This window comes from Crocodylus porosus, unplaced genomic scaffold, assembly GCF_001723895.1.
Source record: "Crocodylus porosus isolate Cpor-Errol unplaced genomic scaffold, CroPor_comp1, whole genome shotgun sequence".
Classification (NCBI taxonomy): domain Eukaryota; kingdom Metazoa; phylum Chordata; order Crocodylia; family Crocodylidae; genus Crocodylus; species Crocodylus porosus.
Genome location: NW_017728951.1, coordinates 27,247,997 through 27,271,333, shown reverse-complemented (window position 1 = coordinate 27,271,333; position 23,337 = coordinate 27,247,997). Strand labels below are relative to the sequence as shown.

At 40.9% G+C, this 23,337-nt stretch overlaps 1 protein-coding gene across 2 annotated transcripts in view; it reads right to left on the bottom strand.

The window, feature by feature from the left end:
• LOC109324124 (adhesion G protein-coupled receptor A1-like) overlaps positions 1–23,337 on the bottom strand; it is a 552,135-nt gene that overhangs the window by 237,047 nt on the left and 291,751 nt on the right. The window contains exons 8-10 of one of the 2 annotated variants that reach the window (XM_019556021.1): positions 20,550–20,714; positions 11,874–12,072; positions 4,825–4,974 (exon numbers count right to left, since the gene is read on the bottom strand). In XM_019556021.1, the coding sequence (XP_019411566.1) occupies positions 4,825–4,974; positions 11,874–12,072; positions 20,550–20,714 (514 nt within the window). Of the gene's footprint in view, positions 1–4,824; positions 4,975–11,873; positions 12,073–20,549; positions 20,715–23,337 lie in introns of those variants that run through there. The other variant, XM_019556022.1, reaches the window with a different exon arrangement.

The window sequence follows — 23,337 nt, the reverse complement described above, 5'->3', positions numbered from 1 at the left end:
TGCCATGGCAGGGGGTCAGACTCGATGATCTGCTCAGGTCCCTTTCGACCCTATAAACTATGAAACTATAAGAAACAACTTCTTCGCTGTCCACGCCCCCAAGGTTTGGAACAGACTGCCACCTGAGGCGGTTCAAGCACCCACTTTGAATGCCTTCAAAACACATTTGGATGCTTATCTTCCTGGGGTCCTGTGTTTCCTGCTGACTTCTTGCCCCTGGGGCAGGGGGCTGGACTCGATGATTCTCCGGGGTCTCTTCCAGCCCAAATGTCTATGAAATCTATGAAATATTTTTAATCTGTTAAACCAATTAAAATTCATGTTGATCTTACTTTTTTAAAGTAGCATCCTATATTATATAAAAGGACTCCAAGAAAAAAAAAGGACTGGAGAAGAGAAACATTTGTAAGGAAACATTATACTGAAAGAAATTTTCTGTTCCACACGTGTAGATGTGACATTTTTTCAGTTCACACACACACACACCCACACACACACACATTATTCTGGAAATATAAATATTGAACACTGAGTTCTAATGTGAACAAGAGATATCTTGGAACTGAAATTCAAATATGGAATAGGGAGGATAAGTAGTTTGGCACTTGTACTACTGAGAAGAATTTGAAAGCTGCAGTGAATCACAAACTGAACATGAGTTCGGCAATGTAATGCAGTCACAGAAGTAACAAATGCAATTTTACGTTTAAAAAATCCAATGTAAGAATGTTACTGGTATCACTATTAGATAATGGTTACACCTCAGCTAGAATACAGTGTCCGGTTTTGAGCACTGCATTATAAAGAATACAGAGAAACTGGAGAGGATCCAGAGGTGAGCAGTGAAGATGATACAGAGGTTGGAAAGCAAGCCAGGTGATGAAAGACCAAAGAACAAGGTTTATTTAGTTTGGACAAAGGGCGAGTTAAGAAGAGACATGATAGCAATTTTCAAATCTCTGAACAGCTGCCAAGCAGAAGGTAGAGAAACATTATTATCCCTTTCTACAGAGGACAGGGCATAGAGCAATGGGTTTAAACTGTGGCAAGGTAACTGATATCAAATCTCATGAAAAAACTTCCCAACTAGAAGAGCAATTGGAAAATGAAAACACTGTCTAAAGAAGTTGTGGGATCTTCACTTGAAGTTTTTTAAATATTCAGTATGTAGCAGCATTTAAAAAATGGACCCATCAGAAATAATGGAGAGGGCTGCCTGGCAGAAAGACAGAATTTGTCCCAGTGGGGACACTGTAGGCTCTGAGGTCAAGTGAAGCTGCTTTGGAGGCAGCCCTGTTGGAAGTGGGAGAGGTGATGTAACCCCAGCAAAGTTTTGAAAGACAGCCGTAAGAAAAAGGGAAGGGCTCTGGGCTGGGATTGGCTGAGAAGCTTGAATAAAAGTGGGGAGCAGTTTTCCCGTGGGAGGGAATGAGAGAGAGAGAGAGGGGCTGAGGGTCAGGCTGGAGACTGGAGGCAGATTCTCAACACAGCGGTTCCTCGGAAAGCCCCTAGGAGTGCCCTGAGGAGCAGCAGAAAAGGCTGCCACGGGTGAGATACAGTATCCAGTTCCTCTCTCCAGCCCGGGAGCCTGGTGGAGGCAGGGTCAGAGACGGGCTGATCGTGTAGAGGCTCCAAGCCAGGAAAGACCTGCCAGCAGCCTGGTGAATGGCTGGGTGAGTACAACAGAGTTGGGGAGACTGCCAGAGCCTGCCCTGTTTTCCCTGAGACTGCAGAGGAGGAGCCACTGCCTGATGCCCGGAGACCCTTGCTGCCCGGATACCACAAGAGCATGGAGATGGACACCAGCACCAGGGAGTGTCCACAGACCACGTGCAGGGACACGGACTGTTCCGCTCCCTGAGACACCCTGCCAGGGGCAGTGCACACGGGATCCCCTGGTACATGGGTGAGACTGTATAAATAATTTCTTGAGGTTTATTAGTTGGTATATTAATGTGTTTATTTAATGGTTATTTGTTATGCTGTAAATAATTAAATCTTGTAAATAGTTTGAGAATTGTCCGCAAGGGTGCTCGATTGTAAGGGGAGGCTCTCCACTCGGGGGCACTGCAGCAGCTTCCCAGGGGGGCTGGGCAGGGCTACTGGCTACCGGATACCCCAGGATCCCACAGTTGAGATGAGGGCGCGTGTTGTGCCATGCCCAGAGTTACAAGGAAAAGGAAAAAATCTTGAAAGCAGTAACAGTGAAATAGACTTAAGGAATGACTTAAGCATAAAAATTAGAGTTGAGTTTGTGATCCTAAAAAACAATACAATTTTAAATTTTCTATTAAGCACTCCCATTCCCAAGGAGAAAGACATGATGGGACCTTTTTATATAGCTCTTAAGCAACTCTATTGGAACTATTTTTCCCTGTCTGGAAACATAATCACTAGAAGGTTGTTGACAAATTGTGTAATTGACACGGTGAACAGCAATAAAAAAAGATTAAGAAAATGGACAGAGTAATTTATGAAAAAAAATCTTAAAACTTATGTAAGCAACAATTCAATAGGGTCAAAATAATAATAGATAAATAAAAGATAGGCCATCCAGGACAGGTAGTATTTTAAAATTAAAATAAAACAGAGAATAATGGCATGCTCTCAAATAAAAACATCTGGACTAAATAGAAATATGTCCTCTTGATAGTAAGATACGCTACACTGAAAGTAATTAACCAGGAGACATTAATTGCAGAAACTCCATAGTGTGTGACATTAACACCAGACAGGATTAAGAAATCATTCAATGAAGTAAAATTCTGCATTGGCCGAGAGAGCTTTAAGGCGTGTCTCAACACAGAACTTGTACCAGTTTAACTAAAAACGATTATAATTAATGAAAATCTCTTTGAACACACTTTTAGTCATTCACAACTGACATATTAATTTAACTTGAGCTATAAGTCAGTTACAATATAATATATAGTGTCCATGTCCATGTGTATGTTTACCTGCAAAGTTAACTAATTAGCTGCTGAGTAAAGCATCACCATCTATATGTGTAACACTATTACACTGCAGTAAATTAACATCATCATAAGATAGTAATGACAGTACTATCTTACGATGGGGTAATTAAGGGTGCAGACAAAAGTGACACTTTTTGCCTGATTTGGCCACAAAAAACAGTCTATAATTGTGACCAAACAAGTACATGGTTGCAGACAGCTTCAAAAATGGCCAACTGGGTGAAAATATGACTCACTGCATAAGGTATCAGATAAAGATATTCCAAAATGTAGTGTCTTTTGTAACTTGTATCTGTAAAGCTCCCAGCTTGTTCCTGTTTTTAGAATGGGAGGGGGGGAAAGGAAGCAGAATGTATTGCTTCAAAGTTAACTGCGTGTGTAGATGCACCCAGTATGTCCGTACAGAAGACTGCATTATTTTAAAGCAATTTTTAGCAAAATCAGTGCAACTTCCACATATGGATTAGGCGCTTGTCACTTGGATTGCATGGCAAAAAGACAACAGTTGAGGAACATATAAATTAAAAGAGGTAAAATCAGGGTGGTAATGAGGGATTTGAAAGAGATGAAGCTGATTAATGAGCCTAAAAGTTAGAAGCATTTCCAAGCCCAGGAAGCAACATGAAACAAACTGAGGCTGAAAGTGGGAGAAGGAAACAAAGGGAGCTATTAGCAGAGAGGATGGAAATTGTATGTAGTGCAAGGGATTGGGACATAATTGTCATGGATTATCATGGATTATCAGGGAAGAAGGGTGGAATTGCGTGGATGCTTGAATAGTGTATGGGACTAGAAGCTCCTTCATAGGGAAGGATAGGGATGCCCATAAGGAGATATGAAGTGGTGCTTGCTTATGTAGTGAATAATGTATAAGCTGTCAGTACCAGACCCAAAACAGAATAAAGGGAGGGAACTATAATTATTAATAGGAGTTTTTCTACTCATTTGGTAAATTCTCACAGTTAAAAAGCAACACCACCATATTGGGATTTTTACCCTTCGAAATATGACTCTTGGAGAGCGTTTGGTATGCACTTTAGGTCTGGCATATGATGATGAAATTAAAGTTGGAAACATTCTTAAAGTGGCACTAAAATATTAACTATTACAAACCCCAAAGCCAGAAAGAAATAAAAATCACCAAACTAAAAGAAAACAAATGTTTCAACTCTAACTAGCATGTATGCAAAATTACAGGTTAAGAAATCTTTATGTAAATAGTTACTGTGAAAATTCACATTGAAAACTATTATGAATATCCTTGCTGTTCTCTATATAAAAAAAGCTATTTTTCTCTTGAGGCTTCCATAACTTTTTATTAAATTTCCTTGTAACTGTCATCCATTGTGCTAAAAGCTTCTATAGAAAGTTATCCTTTGAAAGAAGCATTTTCTCATCTTCATATAACAAGAAATATACATTTATAGCTCCTCAAAACTTTAGTGAAAACATCTTTCATACTTACTCTGTTGATGGTATAGAAGAAACAGAATAAGGATTTGTAACACACAGACAGTTAAGGAAACATCCAGATGGGAGGGCATCTGGAGTTCTGCTATATTATCCACTGTATATTTTAACATGACGCAAAATAAACGGTTTGCATTCTGAAGTACAATATTTTGTTTCAAAGCAGCAATGGCTCTGTCAGTCAGATGGGAAGGCACAAACCTCCTCTTAGGCATGAAGAAACACACTGCTGAATATTCAGAGCATATAAATTCACAAGTCCAGTAAGAAATATTAGATGCTGTGTTACACTGTATGCCAGAATACATTTAAAAAACACCATGTCAAAAAGTAAAGTACATGATTTTGAATGAATATATTAGATAATTTAGTATCTTACATCTTCAACTTCATCCATGAAGCCTATTAATTTTTCCAGTATGAAAGCTAAATATATAATATCCATTTTATCTGCAAAGTTGGAAGCACCTCTTGTGTAAGCCATCAGCTGGCGGGAAAATTCAGGAGCAGTGGTTCCATTGATGTGCATCTGAAAATAAATCCAAAACATTACATATAATATCTAGGTTACAGAGACTTATGTACATGCTAGTATTGCTACCAAAAGCCACGTACAGATACTTGGTTTCTCCTGGGAGGATCGCTCATCTCCCAGGAGGAAGCACAGATGTACAGACGTTCAGATTTTTTCTCCCCGAGTAAAAATGGCTGCTCCTGAAGAAAAATAACTTGGGAATAATCAGGGATAAAAAATTCCAGGGAGAGTTTCTCTTGAGAGAGCAAATGCCTGAACATGTTCTCTCCTCTAAGAAGCCAAAGCACTGCCCTCCAACATCCCAAGGTGCTTTCCTCCCCCAGAAGTCTGTCACTTGCTGGACTCTGGTGCTCCAGGCAAACAGGGAACAGAATACACCCATGTCACAATCCCAAATTGTACTGACGGGAGATAGGAGGTCCCTATACATGAACAATGATGCAGCTCCAATGTGCTGTAATTATAGCATGTTGAAGCAGGCTCGATTAATCAAGTCTTCTGAAGCATGGTAATTACCATGCTCCACCAGATTCCAGTGTCTCATTTATCAGCATCCCTGCACTTATAAATGGTGGCAGGGGTACTTTAACTAAAGCTCATTGAATGAGCTTTAGTTAAAGTGATCTTGCCATCATTTTTAAGTATGGGGATGCTGATACATGAGATGCTCCAGGCTCTTTAATTAAAGCAACTCTCAGAGCTGCTCTAATTAAAGCACTCTCCCACTCACAGAGAACTTGTAGAAACACCCAGGCTGCTGAAGCATCTGGGTCAGCCAATCAGGCCTACCCTGTGCACTGCTGCCATTCTGTGTCCAGGAAGACTATGGAGCATGCTGAGATGTGTGTACCGGGGCCCCCTGGCTGTGCAGAATCAGCACTTCAAGCTCTCTGCTCTTCAGCAGCTCAGCATTCAGGCACATCCTTGTACGTTTTTTGAAATACTAGCTACCAGATTCCATTTAAAAATGGAGGGTTAGTTGGAAGGTTAATTTCTGTGTGCATATTACAGGTAAAGTTTTTTTTTATTAATTCACAATGTTTGCTACCAAGTGATACATTTATATAATTCCAGCCATGAGTGAAGTGTAAAAGACCCATGAAAAAATTCTACAAAACGTAACAGAAACTTAGGCCACTGAAATACATTCTTTTAAAGGCATGTTTGGATCTGATCCCTGATCTCAGCAATCATGCTTCCTGGCATGCCACATGCATGGCAGGAGGAGCAATTGTGAGATCAGATCCCACACACAATCTATTGCCAATGGAGGGGCCTGGGATCATGACCCTGGCTCCCCTGCACTGGAAAGGAGCAAGGTAGGTGTCCAGTACTTCTACGGTGGAAGAGCCCATCAGCTGACTGGCACTTCCAGCCTCATGAGTGCTACATTGTACTGAATGGTTCTAGTGAGCTCCCAAAGCTGGGAGAGCACTGATAACATATTCAATTTAAGCCGTCATGGGAACCAGCCACAAAATTATTACTCATATTTTGTGACTTATTCTATTTTATCATATATTAATTGCTTGAATGTGTGGCTGGGTTACTACTTAAGACATGAATAACTGGTTAATCATGATTTAAGCGTAACATCTTACAGAATCATAGGATATATTTATTGATTTTGTTGACTTATACAATTTAATACTTTGGATATCATTCTATGTTGAACTCTACATGCTTGAGGGGTCAGTTCTATAACAGCATATTAGTTTTCCAACAAGAAAATCAAAGCCAGTCTATGAACTAGACTCTTACCTGAATGCTAAAAATATATCAGAGCTAAGTTACATTCATTCTTGCAAAGTACTGACTGCTTTGGTTTACACTCAGTAAAATACATAAGTACTAAACACTTGTCCATAAGGATGCTGAAATATATACTTAAAGTTAAGCATGAACTTTAAAAGCCTTGCCAAATTTTTAAAAAAACTGTTCAACAAAGAACTTTAAAATGTTTTTGAAGCTGTGAACAAATTTAATTCTCAACTCTAAAGAGATTTGCTACTTGCGAGCCTACATCAAATGTTCCTGTTTAATGGTTTTCATGTTCCTATAATGGTATACCTGAGCAAAATGACTAGCCTTAAGCCTGCATGAAACAGGACTTGAAACCAATATAACTGTTACATATCTATCCCCTGAGTTAATTCACTAAAATATGATTATATTAGCAAAAATCAAACTATGTTCATGCCAAATTTTTACATTTCAGCTGTCAAATCTCAAGTGTTGTTTTTACAGCAGGCTACAATACTTTTACAGCTGATATATGCATTTTCTCCATGTCAGGCAACTACTAAAAAAAGTGGGGGGAGGTGAAGGGGAGGCAGGAGAAATAATTTTCCTCAACCCTCCAAAAACAAAATTCTCAGGCACTGACAACTATCTAACACCTGAGTGGCAAACAAAAAGGCATTAAAAATTACAAGCAAGCAATTATGCTGCAACTCTTATCATCATTATTAATAATCATTTAATATAATTATGATATTAAAGTGTCAAACAATTTAATGGTTTATCAAACATGTAACTTCATCTGAAATAATCATAATAATAAAAATATTGATAAATAGTATGATTTTTAAAACTTTTCCAGAAGAGAAAGGGAAACTCAGGAAATTGATTAATGAAAACAGAAATAAAAACATAAGTTCAGTAAAGAAAATGTGTATACGTATGTGTGAAATGCTGGTATGTGTGAGATACAGGTAGTTTTTCAGAATAAAGGCAGAATCATGAAACAGAAAATCTACCGTTATTCATTTGTTGAAACAACAGGCACAGAGGCAAATCAAGTGACCAGGAAAAATAAAGGCAAACCTTTGTTGCAGTATGCCACCACCCAAACTATTTTATTTATTTTATTTCTTTTCTTCAGATTAACCTCAGTTTTCCTTCATAAGAACTATTTTTTTAAGTTTGGCTTTACATACCAACTGTTCTAGACAAATCATATTTCATGATTTTATTTCCTTGTTCTGTTGTCACAATATTGCATATATGTTTTAGTTTAGTTTAATTTAATTCAAATGGTATCTCTGATGACCTTTTTCTGAAGAAGTCCCAAGGGAGTAAGAGATCAACAAGTAATTCTCCTCTTTCCTTTACACCTCTGATAGCACTAAGTATCATGCCAATATTTGTTTGGGTTTTTTTTCCACGTAATAAACTAGAATATGACCTTCCCAGAACTAAACAGATAAAAAGAAGAGTCCTGCCAGCAGTAGCTTTAGTAGGCACAGAAGACAGATGTGCAGACTTACTTATTTAAACTTTGTACTGAGCTCAAGAGGATAATAACTCAAACACATGTCCCCTGTATATGCTGCTCCTAATTACTTTTTCATAGTAACGCTAGAGCATCACTGTTATAATGCATTCATTTAGTGCTTTACAGAAATGAAAGTGTAAATGCTCCCTGACCTGGAAAACATACAATCTCAAGGGTTGATTGAATAAAATAATGTATGCTGGCAGCCTCTCTCATGAGATTTAGCAATTTCCATGACCAACATAGGGAATGATAGGAAACATAGAATTATGGGAAAGAAGGATGTGGTGAGAGTTTCAATAAACCATGATAATGTTCAAATTGTTAGGTTGAAATCAAAGCCCACACACATATTTGCATGTTTGTTTATTTTGAAAAGATGCTAGTGAAAGAAGTGGTAATTTCTAGCCAACAGAAATAAATTCTGGGCAGGTAAGATAGCTTAGTGTAGGAGAGAGGCTGATCAGAAATCAGTGAAAGAATGGAAGATGGCAAAAGAATGCAGCTGAGTGAGATCAGTTAAGCAGAGGCATGAGTGTAGGGTGGCCGATGAAAACAGACATGGAAGCAAGTGTGGGGTTGTACAATTCTAAGAACCATTCTCCCTTCTACAAAATTCCTTCCTTTTATTTCTTGACCCCTGTTTTGCCTCAACTTCCCCAATATTCAGTCCTACCTCTCATTTTCCTTCTCCAAAATAAACCATTTGGCCTGTGGGGGTTTTTTCCATTAACCTCCAGAAGCATGTGATATTCTTAATGTCAGTATAAAAAAATCTCTATTTCTCTAGAGCTTCTAAAATTATCTTACATGCCTTGCTCCACTTGGACATGCACATGAGTCCAAGCCAAGACTATAGAAACATTCCAGCTGTGGACTCAGTGAGACAGGACTGCAAGAAATAATAATGGGGACTGATATGCTGTGCATACCTATTTCTATCTTTGACATTGATGGCCCTATATACAACTTTTAGCAAATAATTATATGTAGTTATGATGGTGGGGTAAAGATGGAGTCATACAGAAGAGAATGAGGTGCCTAGTGAATACAGTAGAGAATGATTTCAAAGATGATTTTTTTAATACTTTCTTTTGTGGAAGAGAATATATGGCAGACCCTTTTCCTATTGAAAATGGAGGCTTTCTGTTTTTAAAAAGCCTTCTAATAGTGACTCTCACCAAATCTTGCCTTTAATGTCCCAAATGTGTGCCTAAATACAGTTTTCTTGCAAAATGTGCAATAAAACTATGGTTACCAGATGGTCCATTAAAACACCATTAAAATACATTGCTCTATTGTATTTTGAGAAATGGAAAGAACGCAGTGTCTGTACTCTTAAGCAACAGGAAAATCATTCTAATATGCTCTACATCAGAGTTATCAAACATCTGGCCCATAAGCTGGATCTTGTCTGAGGATCTGTGTCATTTGGACCAATGGCAGTCCAGCGGGCTACTGGAAGTTGGGAGGCTGGGCTAGTGGCCGTCAGAGCCAGGGGGATAAGGGAGGACCATGCAGACACAACTCTCACTGGACCTGATGCTGCCTCATCTGCACCGCTGCCACCGCTTGATCCTCACTGGTGCTGCTGCCCAATCCGTGTCACTGCCCCTGTGACTACGCTACTGTAGATACTAAGAAGGACCCATGTGATCCAGATCTGGCTCCACTACTATACAGAAAACATTTTTTAAAGAGACTGAAACCAAAATGGCTAAGTACAGACAGTCAAAAAGCCCAAGGCTGCTTCCTCTAAGCTGTGATTCAAACTAGGCAGCTGCATAGGTTGAACCAATAACCAACTGAACAGACATTCAGTTTTCAATTGGGAGAGACAGGGGGAGGCCTGCATTGACCCAGGCCACTAGGCAGGAGGCACTAGAGTGCATCTCCCAGCCTACTGGCCATTGCCACTGCTAGCCCAGCAAAGTGTCCCCAACCCCATGCTGTCCCCTCCTGAACCCCAGAGCTGCTTGCCTTAGACCCTGCAAGTCTCAGGGATAGCCTGGGGCAGCCTCAGGGACTGGAAGGAAATTCTTCCACTCCTCTGCACTAGTTTTGCCTCAGACTTGCAGCAGCTGAGGCAAAACTGGATGTGGAGGAGCAAGAGAATTTCTTTCTACTCCCTGAGGCTGCCTGAGATTCGTAGAGGCAAGCAGCTCTGGGGCTTGGGAAGGGAATTATTTCCTTCAGCTCCCTCGGCTGCCTGAGCTGGGGGACCCTGGGCTGGGGTGGGGGAAAGCCCCCAAGGTTTACCAGTGCTCCCACGCTGGGCAGCATGGGCAGGCAACCAGCCCAGAGAACTTCTGTCTCTCTCCTGCGGCAGTGGCTGAAGCAATCAGCAGCTGGGAAGTGGGACAAGGAGGGCTTTCCTTCCCCACATGTGCTGTGTAGACCCTGGCTAGGGGAGCCTGGGGGTCTGCTCCCCTGTCCATTCCACCCCATTTCTATGGACTGATGGACACAGGCAGGATGCAGGCTAAGGAACAGAGGGGTGAGACAGTCCCTGCTCTACTGGAGCAGACAGCAAAGCCCAGGGCTGCAAAGCATTCTGGGATGCTGGGAGACTGTGAGTTAACTTGAACCAGGAAGGGATCTGTGGCAGAAGTTCCTTAAAACAGTTTGACCTAAATCAGTTACTTCTGAAACTACACCCAACCAGGTTTATATTAAATTAGTTTTGGCCATTTTGAAAGCAGTTTACATGCACTGAACTTCTGTTCTGTTACAAGTTCAAACTAGTTTCCGATCACTTAAACCAGTTTATATGTGACTTCTGTCCCTAGCCTCTATAAGTATGCTACTGTAACAGGCTTGGGGTATCCAACCTTCTTGTTGTCTGATGCCCCCTAGTGGTCAGACTCACCTGCCACTGCTCCCTGGCCTCTTCCACCTCCTGCCTCTCACCTGCCTCGACTTGATCTTAATATCTTAAAGGGGAGGCTGCCTCCATAGGACAGGTTAGCCACTCCTTACACATCTTCTCTTTCTGTAACCCCAGAGGTTACTTTCCTCTTACCTTAATCCTCAGGACTACTCTGCCCAAACTCTACAAGGTGTACTTCTCCTTTAAGATGGTCCTAGCCATGCCACAGGGGCTATATTATGGCCTCCAGTCATGTTATAGCCATGCCCATGTCTCACAAATGACTTAGTTGACAACTGGAGGGGACCTCCAAGCCTCAAATCAACTATTGGCCTCTCAAGCCCCTAAAAGCCTTACCTGGGCTTCAACCTTCTTAGCTTTGGCCCTTTTGATCTGGTTATGCCCCCTCACCCCAGGTCCATTGCCTAGACCCTGGGTTCTTAGGCCTCAGCCTCACCTATCCCTGACCAAAGCTGGTCTTAAAACACAGAGCACCCCAGCAACCTGCTTGGTAGCCTCCATATCTCACCTACAGCTGTTTGGATTCCCATGCCATCATTAGCTGCTTAGACATTTCAGGCATAGAGGTTTGAGTTCCTGCTGATGTTAGCTGCTGCAGTAGTCTGCCCATATACCACAAAAGTCTTGCTCCCCTGGTGACCTCACTCTTCCCTTCTGCTTCCTCTCCCCATGTAGTTACATACCCATACATACAGTACATTCAATAAACAGACTCTGCAGTGTTACCTCACTAAAAGCATGAAGGACTTGTGTTACTTCCTGTGAATAAGGACATTCAGAATAGTTTTGTTCTGCCCAGCGTCCAGTCCGGTTACACTTACGCCACGCCTTTGGCTCTTCTGCTCCATTACGTAAAGAAATGGAACTAAACGAATACTGGAAACATGGATGGTAAGCTGTTATCCCAGCCAAAGTTTTAGGCCATCTATGAGGAAGATAACAATAAGCAATTTCAACATGACATGCCTTATTTAGAACTAATTTACAATGTGGCAACAATATGGCAGAACATGTAAGTAGTAAATAATTATTTCAAATGGTTTATTTTCTAAAAACAGCGTTTTGTTTTTGTGCTTTGTGGTAAATTACATTGTTTTCTTACTGCCAGAAATATACTAACCCACAATCTGGCAGTAGTGAGAACTGGCAACTGATTTGCTCTAATAAGGTACTTGGTTGTTAAAAATATATATAGATGAAATATTTCCCCTTCATAGATCTACAAAGACTTTGTAAAGCAAAGCTTAAAGCCATCATGCAATTTTAAAATTTAACATCTCTTTTTCAAAACCAAGAGGCAAATGCTCCAGAAGAGAAGGACCATTCTCACTGGGATTTTGGCTCAAAGCCACAGTATGGAAGAGTAAAGGTTGTGTTACAAGTTGTTCCATCTCCCTTAAGTACATGAAAATGACTCCTGAGGAGGTTTAGTCCCAGAAGTAAGAAACATGTTGATTGCAGGGTGAAAGGGGACAGTAGGATTTGCCCCCAAAGTTTAATATGTGAGCCAATATAAATTAACAGTTGAATTCTGCTCTTCTGTCAAGTAATCTCTGAAAGAGGGCTTATAGAGCAAAAGCAGTCACCATTATTCCATTAGGTTGAAAGAGGCTCATGGTCAATGAATTGTTAAGAACCACAGAGCTCTCAGGAGTATTGTTTTGGGTATAAAATTATTGCCATTTTCACAGTAGTGGGTACAAAGCAGGCTGTTGTTTTAAAATTTAGCAGTAATTAAAAGGGAACAGTATTTCAAAGAATTCCCTTCCTCCAAACAAGTGCAATTCCCCATCCTTCTTGACATATGGGACTCAAGACTGGACACAATATTCCAGGTGAGATCTCACCAGTGTTGGATAGAGAAAAGAAATAATTTCTCTTGATTTGCAAGTAACATTCCCTAATACAAGCCAATATGCTGATGGCTTTTTATTTTTTTATTTTTTTATTTTTTGTAAGACGAGCATACTCTTAGTTCATATTCAGCTTACAGTCTAACCCCAGGTTCTTCTCTGCAGTACTGTTGTCTAGCCAATCCTTCCATCCCAAGTACAGGACTTTGCACTTGTCTCTGTTGAATCTCATGCAATTGATAGTGGACCATTTTTCAAATCTATTCAAGTCATTCTGTATCCTAGTCCTGCCCTCCAGAGTGTCTGTAACTGCACCCAACTTGGTTTCATCTGCCAAATTACTAAGCGTGCACTCAATCCCATCATTCAAATTATTAAAGACCTGTTGTTACTACATCCTTGGAAAGGGAGGCTGCCCCACAGATCCATGATCCCATGCTGCTGTTCAGGTGTCACTACTCAACATCTTAAGGCTAAGGACAGACATTGCACATAAACTAGTTTAAATAATCAGACACTGCTTTAAACCTGTAACAGAACAGATGTTATAAACCTATTTAAAAATAGCTGAAAATGGTTTGAGATAAACCTGGCTTAACCGATTTCAGTCAAACCACTTTATGCAATGTCTGTCCCAGACCGCTTCCTGATTTAAGTTAAACCAGACTCCCCCAGCATCCTGGCATGCTCTCTGGGCTGGGCAGGAATCTCTGCTCCACAGCAGAGCTGACTCCTCCCCTCTGCTCCCTGGGTAGAGCTCTGGCAGAGACTGCCAGTGTCTGCCTGGCTTCCCCCTGCTTCCCCACTCCCCTCACCACTCCCTACTAAGCAGAGGTCTCCCTTCCTCTCTGCCTTACACAGACACTTATCAGCATTAGCTAGCATACCACATGCTGGATATGGTCCGTGCTGTGGAAGATGGGACAAAGGACAGTGATTTAAATAGAGCTTGAACTAATGAGAGAGTCATTTGTTTTGCTGCTGGGGTGATAAATGCTGATAACATCCCTCCATTTCTTTCTTGGAACAAGTTGTTTAAATAGAGCTTGAATTAATGAGAGAGTCATTTGTTTTGCTGCTGGGGTGATAAATGCTGTGTCAACCTCTGCAGGCTCAGTGAAGGGGAGAGCCCTCCCTAATCAGAGTGTCCTGCTGGGCCTGGCTATGCCCCCCGCCCTCAGCTCAGGACTGTGGAAGGGAAGGGAAAGCTGCTCTAGCACCCTCCCAGCTTCTAGCCTCAGCCACTGCAGACATGTGCCCGCATTTTTTCAGTCCAGAGGGAATCTCTGTGCAGTTACAAACTGATTCAGCCTAAGCAGGTTACACTAATATGCAAAGTTTGAATCAACACATGCTCAGGGTTTTTGAATGTCTGTCTCTAGCCTAAGAGCTTATTACATGGCTCCAACCACCAACTTACATGACACCATACTCATGCCTTGCAGATGTTACCCATCATGCTCTATGTCCCATCCAGTAAGTGGCCCTCCCTAGGGGCATCCCCATACCCCAGGTGCCCCTATGTCAGATCCATTAGTCTCTTACCTGGGCCTCAGTCTCTTTAATTGTTCTTTGCTCCTTAAGTATACTTGGCTCCCCTGGCCATCCCAGTGCCTCAGGCTTGTCTTGGGCTCTCTGGCTCTGCTTCTCAGCCTTTGTGTCTAACCCCTGAGATCCTGTTCCCACTTCTGGGCCAACTGAGACCACCACTGACCCTTGTCTCAATCCCTAAACCACCAGATAACACCTGAGTTCTAAGGGTGCCTTCTCTTAACCCCTGGGAGTACAGAGTCTCCCTCTGTCTGCTGGTTGTTTATGAATTCCTTCCATGTCAGCAGCCAGGGTGAGACTGCCTGCCTCAGCTCTAGCCCTGGGCTTATCTCTCAGTTAAGTCCCAGCCTTTTCTGAGCAGATGCTCCCCTGCCTACTGACTCAATGCCTTTCCAAGCTTTCTCCTTTCTTAAACTAACAAGTGTGCCCAGCACCTGTTACAATCAGATCCAAAATAGACCATTGGGGAATCTCCTAACTAGACACTGAACCACTGATGACTACTTGTTGAGCCCAATGATCCAACCAATGATGTATCTACCTTACGGTGCTTTCATCTTACAATACATTACAATATTCTGCTGCTCTCCTTCTTCCTCCCTTAAGGATTCATCTCCATCATTTTGTGGCTGTTGTTACCCAAGTTACCTTCCACCTTCACATCTTAACTACTTCCTCTCTGTGTGTGAGCAACAAGTGGAGAAGAGCTTCTACCTAAGTTGACTTGTCTACCATCTGTATCAAAAAGTTATCCCCACAACACTCCAGGAATTTGCTGGACTGTTTGTGCACTACTGTGTTTCCCTCCAGGTAGAGGTCCCAATAATTAAAGTCTTCCATGAGAACCAAGTCCTATGACCTGGAAGTTTCTGTCAGTTGTTTAAAGGAGGCCTCATCCACCTCTTCCTCCTGGTTTGATGACCTGTAGAAGACACCCACAATGGCATCCTCCCCTGCTGTTCTCCCTTCTATGCCTTTACCCAGAGGCTTACGAGAGGCCTTCCTCCACTTCATAGTGCACCTCAGAATACATATACATCACTTTTATATACAGAGGTACACCTCATTTCTTTCCCTTTCACCCCCCTGTTTTTCCCCTAAGGCTATTCAACAAGTACAGCACACCTAATGTATGCAGTGGTGGCATTATCTTTTTATGATCAAGAAAGATAGAACATCATCATTTTACCTTTAGCATTTAAGAATCAGCTTTTCACTCATAATGAGTGAAAAAAAATACAGAATCTCACATTTTTCAGTACATAGGGTCAGTTTACTCTTACTCAAAATGCATAATTTTTATCACAACTTTCAATTATAAATACCACCTGGGACTCTCCACTGAAAGAGCCATGCTTCCACAGAGTTTCGTGCTTCTCTTCCGAATAAAGGAACTGCTCTTTCTAGTTCTGCTTTTGTGACTGAAATCTTTCTACCTACATATTTGCTATGGTATCAAAACCTCAAAGGTCTTTCCATTAAAAATTGCTGGTGTGTTAGCTACATCTCTGAGGAGAAGCCTCTGAAACAAGCTTCATGTGTTGAAGTTAAGTTTTCTCCAAAGAAGTTCTCTATAATCTTAAATTCATTCCCTTCAAATACCAAAAGAATCCATAGACTCAGCATGCTTTTGATATATGTTTCAAAAATAAATTTGGGTGGACTTTCTGAAAGATGATCATTACAGAGAAATGTGCCTTCCTGTTCTTTTGATTTATATAAAATCACAAAATGCCCTTGGTGTTAGTTTGATCACTCTGTAGGAATTTATGTATCTTCTATTTATAAAGAAGGAATGACATTTACTGGCAAGAGTGTGATGAGCTTCATAACTGTCATTTGAAAGCTGTATTATGTAGCACTTGGTTCAAGTTTATATTATATCTGTTAAAGTGATTAATTATAAAGCACCCAAGTTCACTAGTTCTAGGTAGAATGCATTGGCAGTTTTTTTACAGTACCAGACAAACAAACTTTAGTTGAAATGTTTGAAAGTAATGCAAGGGATTTAGCCATATTTCTTCAAATTATGTTAATAAATTCCTGGAAATCTGTGGTGAAACAACAGTATTCTTGTAGGAGTGTGCAAAGAGGATAGACAACTTCCCTCTTTTGGGAGGTTTACCCCAGACGTATTACACGTTAGAACTGGAGGGAAGGTCCTATGAAAAATAACTCATGCTCACAGTTTAAAGATAAAGGCAAAGAGATTTATTTAAGCTAGCAACTTGTTTGGAAAGCTCTAGTACTTCACTACAAAAGGAAAGGATAGCATATTTCAACCCTTCTTACTCTCCCTTATCCCCATTTTTACTTTAATTAATTAATTAATTAATTAAACTTAAACTCATCTTACAATTTATCCAGCAACAATATTCTTTCTTGCTCTCCCGGTAGGATTATTACAGAACACAATGGTCTTACTTTCAGGTAATAAAAATTTATCTTGTGATTTTATACGCAGCAATATAACATCTCTCCTGCCTTATACTTAAAACACAATATCAATAGTAAAGACCTTAGTGGATTTCAGGGACTGTCCATTTTAAGGTTTACATCTTTAATAAAAAATAATATTGTTATAAAACTGGAGATGAATCCAAAATTATATTTGATCATTGTTGTTATATACACCAGGGAATTCATATGAAATTTTAGGAAGAAAGATTAGTTAGACAACAAATATGTTATCTTTCAAAATACAATTTTAGGTAAGATGAATATTTATTAAAAACCAAAACAAAAGAAAATAATGTTTAGAAGTCCAACTGTTTCTTTAAATGTTTTAGATGCAATTTTGGGGGGAACTCAGACACTGTGTTCACAAAAAATAATTCAACCCATCTGAACAGCTTTCATTTTATATTTTTAGTTTTTTCAATGTAGTTTTTGCAAAAGAACTATATTCTATTTCTATTCATTTTATTTCTGTCAATATCACCTAAGCAAAACTGCTTTGGTTTCATCAGAATAGTATGGAAAAAATTCTGTATCTTCTAATGCTTTAGTGCAGAGCTTATCAACCACTTTGTACTACAATTTGCATTACAAAAGAAATAATTTGGCACCCACTTTTTAATTAGCCAAAAAGGAATATGAACTGGAAATCATTCATGACTCAAGCTGGGAACCCACACTATTATGAAAGTGTTGAAGAAGAGATTTCTATACTACATTCCATGAAGCACTCAAAGTCCTTGGAAAACCTGGTGTTGGCCCTCAGAAACTTAGCTAGTCATGTGGTTCTGGTTCCTGCTTCTCCTCCAAAATCCCTTAAAAAAAATCCACTTCCCTAATGTTTTCCTTACACATTTCCACACTGCATCCTCTTTTTAATTGCCCTCTAGCTGTTTGAAGATTGTTATTAAATTCCCCCTTAGTCTCCTCTTCTCTAAACTAAATAATCCTAATATTTTCAGCCTGTCCTCATAATTCATGTTTCCCAAGCTTTTAATCATTTTTGTTGTGCTCCACTGGACCCCTTCTAAATTGTATCACTTGCATACAAAAACCATATCACTGGCTGTCTGTATTTTTTTTTAACGATTGTCTGAACTGTTTTTTGTTTGTCTGTTTTGTTTGTAATGAGCGGCCCAGAAATGGACCCAGTACTTCAAGTGAGGCCTCACCAGTGTAAAAAATACCAGGCAAATCACTTTTCTTGATTTGAAAGTGATGTATGCAGCCTAGTATCTTATTGTCCTTTTTTTTTGCAAACAAGAGCACGGTATTGGCTCATTTTCAGATTATGATCCCTTTTGACCCCTCCAAATCCTTTCTGCAGTATTTCAACCAATGCAGTTCACTTTTTTCTACAGTTCACTGTAAAAAAATATATATAGATGGGCTGTCCTTCCCATTCTGAATTTGGTTCCACTGCTGGTGGTCCTGCTCTCAGCTGCTGGGGAACCTCCCCATTCCACCCTGGTTGGCAATCAGCCATGGGGACTCCCCTTCTCCCCATCTCCATCAGTGATCTGGTGCCTCCCCAGACTCAGGAGGCACCAGCTGCTCGTGTACAACATTGCTCTGTTCTAAGTGCAGGACTTTGTACTTGCTTTTGCTGAATTTCATTAGATTGATTTCAAATCAATTCTTCAGTTTATCCAAGTCATTCTGGATCCTAGTCCTATATTCCAGGGTGTCGACAACCTTACCCAATTTAGTGCCATCTGCAATATTGTAAAGTGTTCACTTAATCCCATGCTCCAAATCACTAATAAAGATAATAAACAGAATCAAGCCCAGACCAGCCCCATGGGGAATGTGCCTCAATACTTTCTCCTACACAAACTTTAAGCCACTAATGACTACTAATTAGAATAATAGAAAATTAGGGTTGGAAGGGACCTCAGGAGGTCATCTAGTCCAACCCCTGCTCAAAGCAGGATCAGCCCCAACTAGATCATCCCAGCCAAGGCTTTGTCTAGCTGGGTCTTAAAAACCTCCAGGATGAAGAGTCTACGACCTCTCTGGGTAACCTGTTCCAGTGTTTTACTACCCTCCTAGTGAGAGAGTTCTTCCTAGTATTTAATTTAAACATCTCTTTCTGCAAGTAGAGTCTGTTGCTCCTTGTTCTGTCATCTGCCATCACTGAGAACAGTCTAGTTCCATCCTCTTTGGAACCACCCTTCCGGTAGTTGAAGGCTGCTATTAGATCCCCTTCATCTCTTCTCTAAACTAGGCAAGCCCATTTCCCTCAGCTTTTCCTCATAAGTCATGTGTCCCAGCCCCCTCACCATCTCCATTTCCAATTTGTTCACATCCTTTCTGTAGTGGGGGGCCCAAAACTGAACACAGGACTCCAGATGTAGCCTCACTAGTGCTGAATAGAAGGGAAAAATCACTTCCCTTGACCTAGTGGCAACATTCCTACCAATGCAGCCCAATATGCCATTAGCCTTCTTGGCAACAAGGGTCCACAGTTGCCTCATATTTAGCTTATTGTCCACTGTAACCCCCAGGTCCTTTTCTGCAGAACTGCTGCCCAGACAGTCAGCCCCCAGCCTGTACTGGTGCATGGGATTGTTCCATGCTAAAAACAGGACTTTGCACTTGTTTTTGTGGAAACTTTTGATAATTCTTTTGACTGAATCCTTCAATTTATCTAGGTTATTCTGAATCCTAGCCCTACCCTCCAGCATATCTACTACTCCACCCAGCTTACTGCTATATTCAAACTTTCTAAGAGTGCACTCTAGGCCATTTTCCAGGTCACTGATGAAACAAAACTGGCCCCAGAACTGGCCCCTGGGACACTCCATTTGATACCAGCTGCCAACCAGACATCAAGCCATTGATTAAAACCCTCTAAGCCTGATGATCCAGTCATTTTTCTATCCACCTTACAGTCCATTCATCCAGTCCATACTTCCTTAGCTCACCTGTGGACAGTTACTAAAATCAAGATATACCAGATCCACTGGTCTCCCATGTGTCCATAGAACCAGTCACCTCATCATAGAAAGCAACCAGGTTGGTCAGGCATGACTTGCCCTCGGTGAATCCATGCTAACTGTTCCTAATCACCTGCTTCTCCTCCAGGTGAAGGATTCCTTCAGGATCTGCTCCATGATTTTTCAAGGGACTGAGGTGAGGCTGACCAGTCTGTAGTTACCTAAATCCTCCTTTTTCCCTTTCTTAAATATGGGCCACTATGTCTGCCTTTTTACAGTCATCCAGGACCTCTCCCAGTTGCCATGAGTTTTCAAAGATGATGGCCAGTGGCTCTGCAATCAGCCAACTCCCTCATCACCCCCAGATGTATCCCATCCAGCCCCATGGACTTGTATATGTCCATTGTGCATGATGATCCAATCAGTTGTCTATCCACCTTCATCAAGTCTGCAATACCTTACCTTACTAATAAAAATGCTGTTGGAGCAATAGATAAGAACCTATTGTAGCGTGCAATATGTAATTTTACAGATACACTTTATAGAAGACAAATCTTTTCCCTCTGCATAGTTGGTTATTTTAAACTTACAAAAAATCATACCTGAAATCTCCTTTATTGTTAATTACTCTTTCTGCAGGGCAGTACGGTGCAGCTGTTTCTAGTACCACAATTTCTACTTGCTTCCTACTGGTTCCATAAGAATTGTTGACAAGACACTCCCAGTCCCCGGTTGCATCAATGTCAATGCTGGACAGGATAAGTTCACTGTAAAAAAATAATATATTATTGACCACTAACCAATGCAGAGTTAGATATCTGTTTCTTAAAAAAAAAAAAAAGAAGTTAGCTTTACTGATTTCCTCTGAAAATAAAAAATATTTTTTGGACTATGTTACTATACAGACAGAATAGACGATAAAGTGCTATGAAGATTTCACCAGCCTAAATTTAGACTAGTTCTTCTAGCTATGCTGTAGATAGTTGTACAGGTAATTCCAAATGAGTATAAGTTGCATATAAAAACTGTTACAGGATGTTATTCTGGTTGCTAAGTCAAACATTTGAAAGTTAGAAAATACAAGATTAAATGCTGCCAGGGGAGCCTTAATTTATACAGGATTTCTCACTCCTTAAGGGGCTTAGCCAATTCATTGGCATTTATGGTTCAGTATCTGCAGATGCTTTGGCTACATGTACCAGGCTCTTGTGGATTGTCTGCGGTTTGGCAGGGCTGCCATAATTTGACTTGGGAATGCAAATACAAGGAGGTAAATTATAATTTGCTAGTACTGCACATCTCAAACTAATCTGAATGCAGGTTTTAGGAACAAACTAAAAATGGTATAACCTAAGGGGTTTCTCCCTACTAAATATGAAATTATAGGTGTTAATACTCAAAGTACTGGGCAAGATAAACCTTCAAATTTATACCACTCTCCCTTATAACCAAAACATTATACAGGACCAAACCATGCTATCACAGTGTGTCTCTATGCCAAATATTCAAGGAAGTAGGCAAAAGGGGATGAAACTATGTTATGTAACCCTTCTGCCAGGCACCAGTTCACAGCAACAAGGGCTGGGTTCAAATTTCAGGGTACCCAATGAGTTTTCACTATGGCTTGAGCCCCTACTCAGATATCTGGGATCACTGAATTTGGCTGGGCTGTCCTGCATAAACAAAACTCCCTCTTCACAAGGAGTATAAACACAAAAGGGCAGATTTATTACAGAAAACAAAGGAAACAACAAATGCAATTTAAAACACTACTAACTATGCAGCATAGTCTATAAGTTGCATCGTCTTAGAGAGGCTTCATCCATACCCAGGCAATCTGTGACTTGAGGGCTCTCCAAAGGGTAGTTCCAGGGGCCTGCACCCCTATACCTGCCCTTGAGCAATAGTCTGGACTGGGAGACCCACCCTGGTTTTAGGTGATGCTCCTTGGGATGTGATGAACCTCAGGGAGTAGCTACAGAGCATGGGGCACTTTGTTGCTCCATTCAAAGCTGTAAAATGTCAATCTCTACTTCTACATGCTGGTTTTGAGGGGGTGATTTGTGGCTTCAGTTAGCATACCACACCCCCAAAATTCCTAGTTCTATTCCCCAACTCTGCTGCGGCAGAAAACTGCAAAAGAACTCAAGGGGATCGAGGCCTATTTAGGCCTGCAGCTGAATGTACAGTAGGGCTCAGCTACACAACAAGGATGAGACACAACAGCTGTAAAATACTAAAAGGGAGAAACCAGGCCTATTTGCCCTGAGCTGGGACTAGGTTGAGACAAAACAAATTGCAACAGTAACAAAAAAAGGACCTAGGCCTATTCACTCTGAGCCTGAACATACAGCTGGCTTCAGATACACAGATTAGCTGAGATGCAACAATTGCAAAACAGCTAAGGGGGCCAGACCTATCTTTCCCAATAACTGCTAGGACTCCATTCCTCTAGGGATTAATATCCCCATGGTATTATCCCACTCAAGATCTTAGGCCTGACTTAAATCTGCCAGGCCTTTAATTCTGGCCAAAACTGCCAACAAGACATACAACCACATAGTAAGGCTGAAAGAAAAGAAGTTGCAACAGCAACTAAAGCATGTTAGGTTCTTAGCTCTCAGCCCTGGCACAAAGTGTGCCAAGATATTAATCCTAGCCCAAATATGCAATAACAAAAACCTGCCAGGCTCCAACCCTCATCAGATAATTAGTAAATTATTCTGCTCAAGGACTCAAGATTGGCCCAAATTTGCCAGCCCTGGCCAAAACTGCCAGCAAGCTGCCAAGCTCTAACCCTGGTCAGTGTACTCCATGGATTAATACCCTCACTCAAAACCTAGGAAAACAAAAAGGGAAAGAAGAAGGAGGGAACAGAGGTCTCAAGCCCCAAAACTGACTTCCTCTCCCTGTGCCTGAGGCTTTCCCTTCACACAGCTCCAACTCACTTCTCCAGTGAAGAGTGGGGGAGACTTCCTCATGGGGAGTAGTTCTTTCCAGCTGGCCTTCAGCTGTGCAGCCTTCAGCAGCCCCAAGAAAAAGAGGCTGGGCTTTAGTTGAGAAGTCCCTAGATACCTGGTATGATATCACCTAAGCTTTTCCAATCAGGGCTTGCCCTACCCCCAGCTTCTCTCTCAACCAGTTAATTTAAGACCACTGCTCAGTTTAGTTATTCAAGCTAGGGCTTTGATTTCTCCCTCTCTAAACGCGACTGAAACTAGCTTTTGTTTACAGTAAACAGAGACGGTAATCTTAGATTATAGGCCTAGCAAAGGCCACGGGTATCTGCCTACGTGCAGTAACTTCTGCTTCTTTCCAGACTAAGAAACAGACAGCAAAGGAAACACATATTAAACCTGGTCATACTCAAACTAAAAATATTTACAGCAA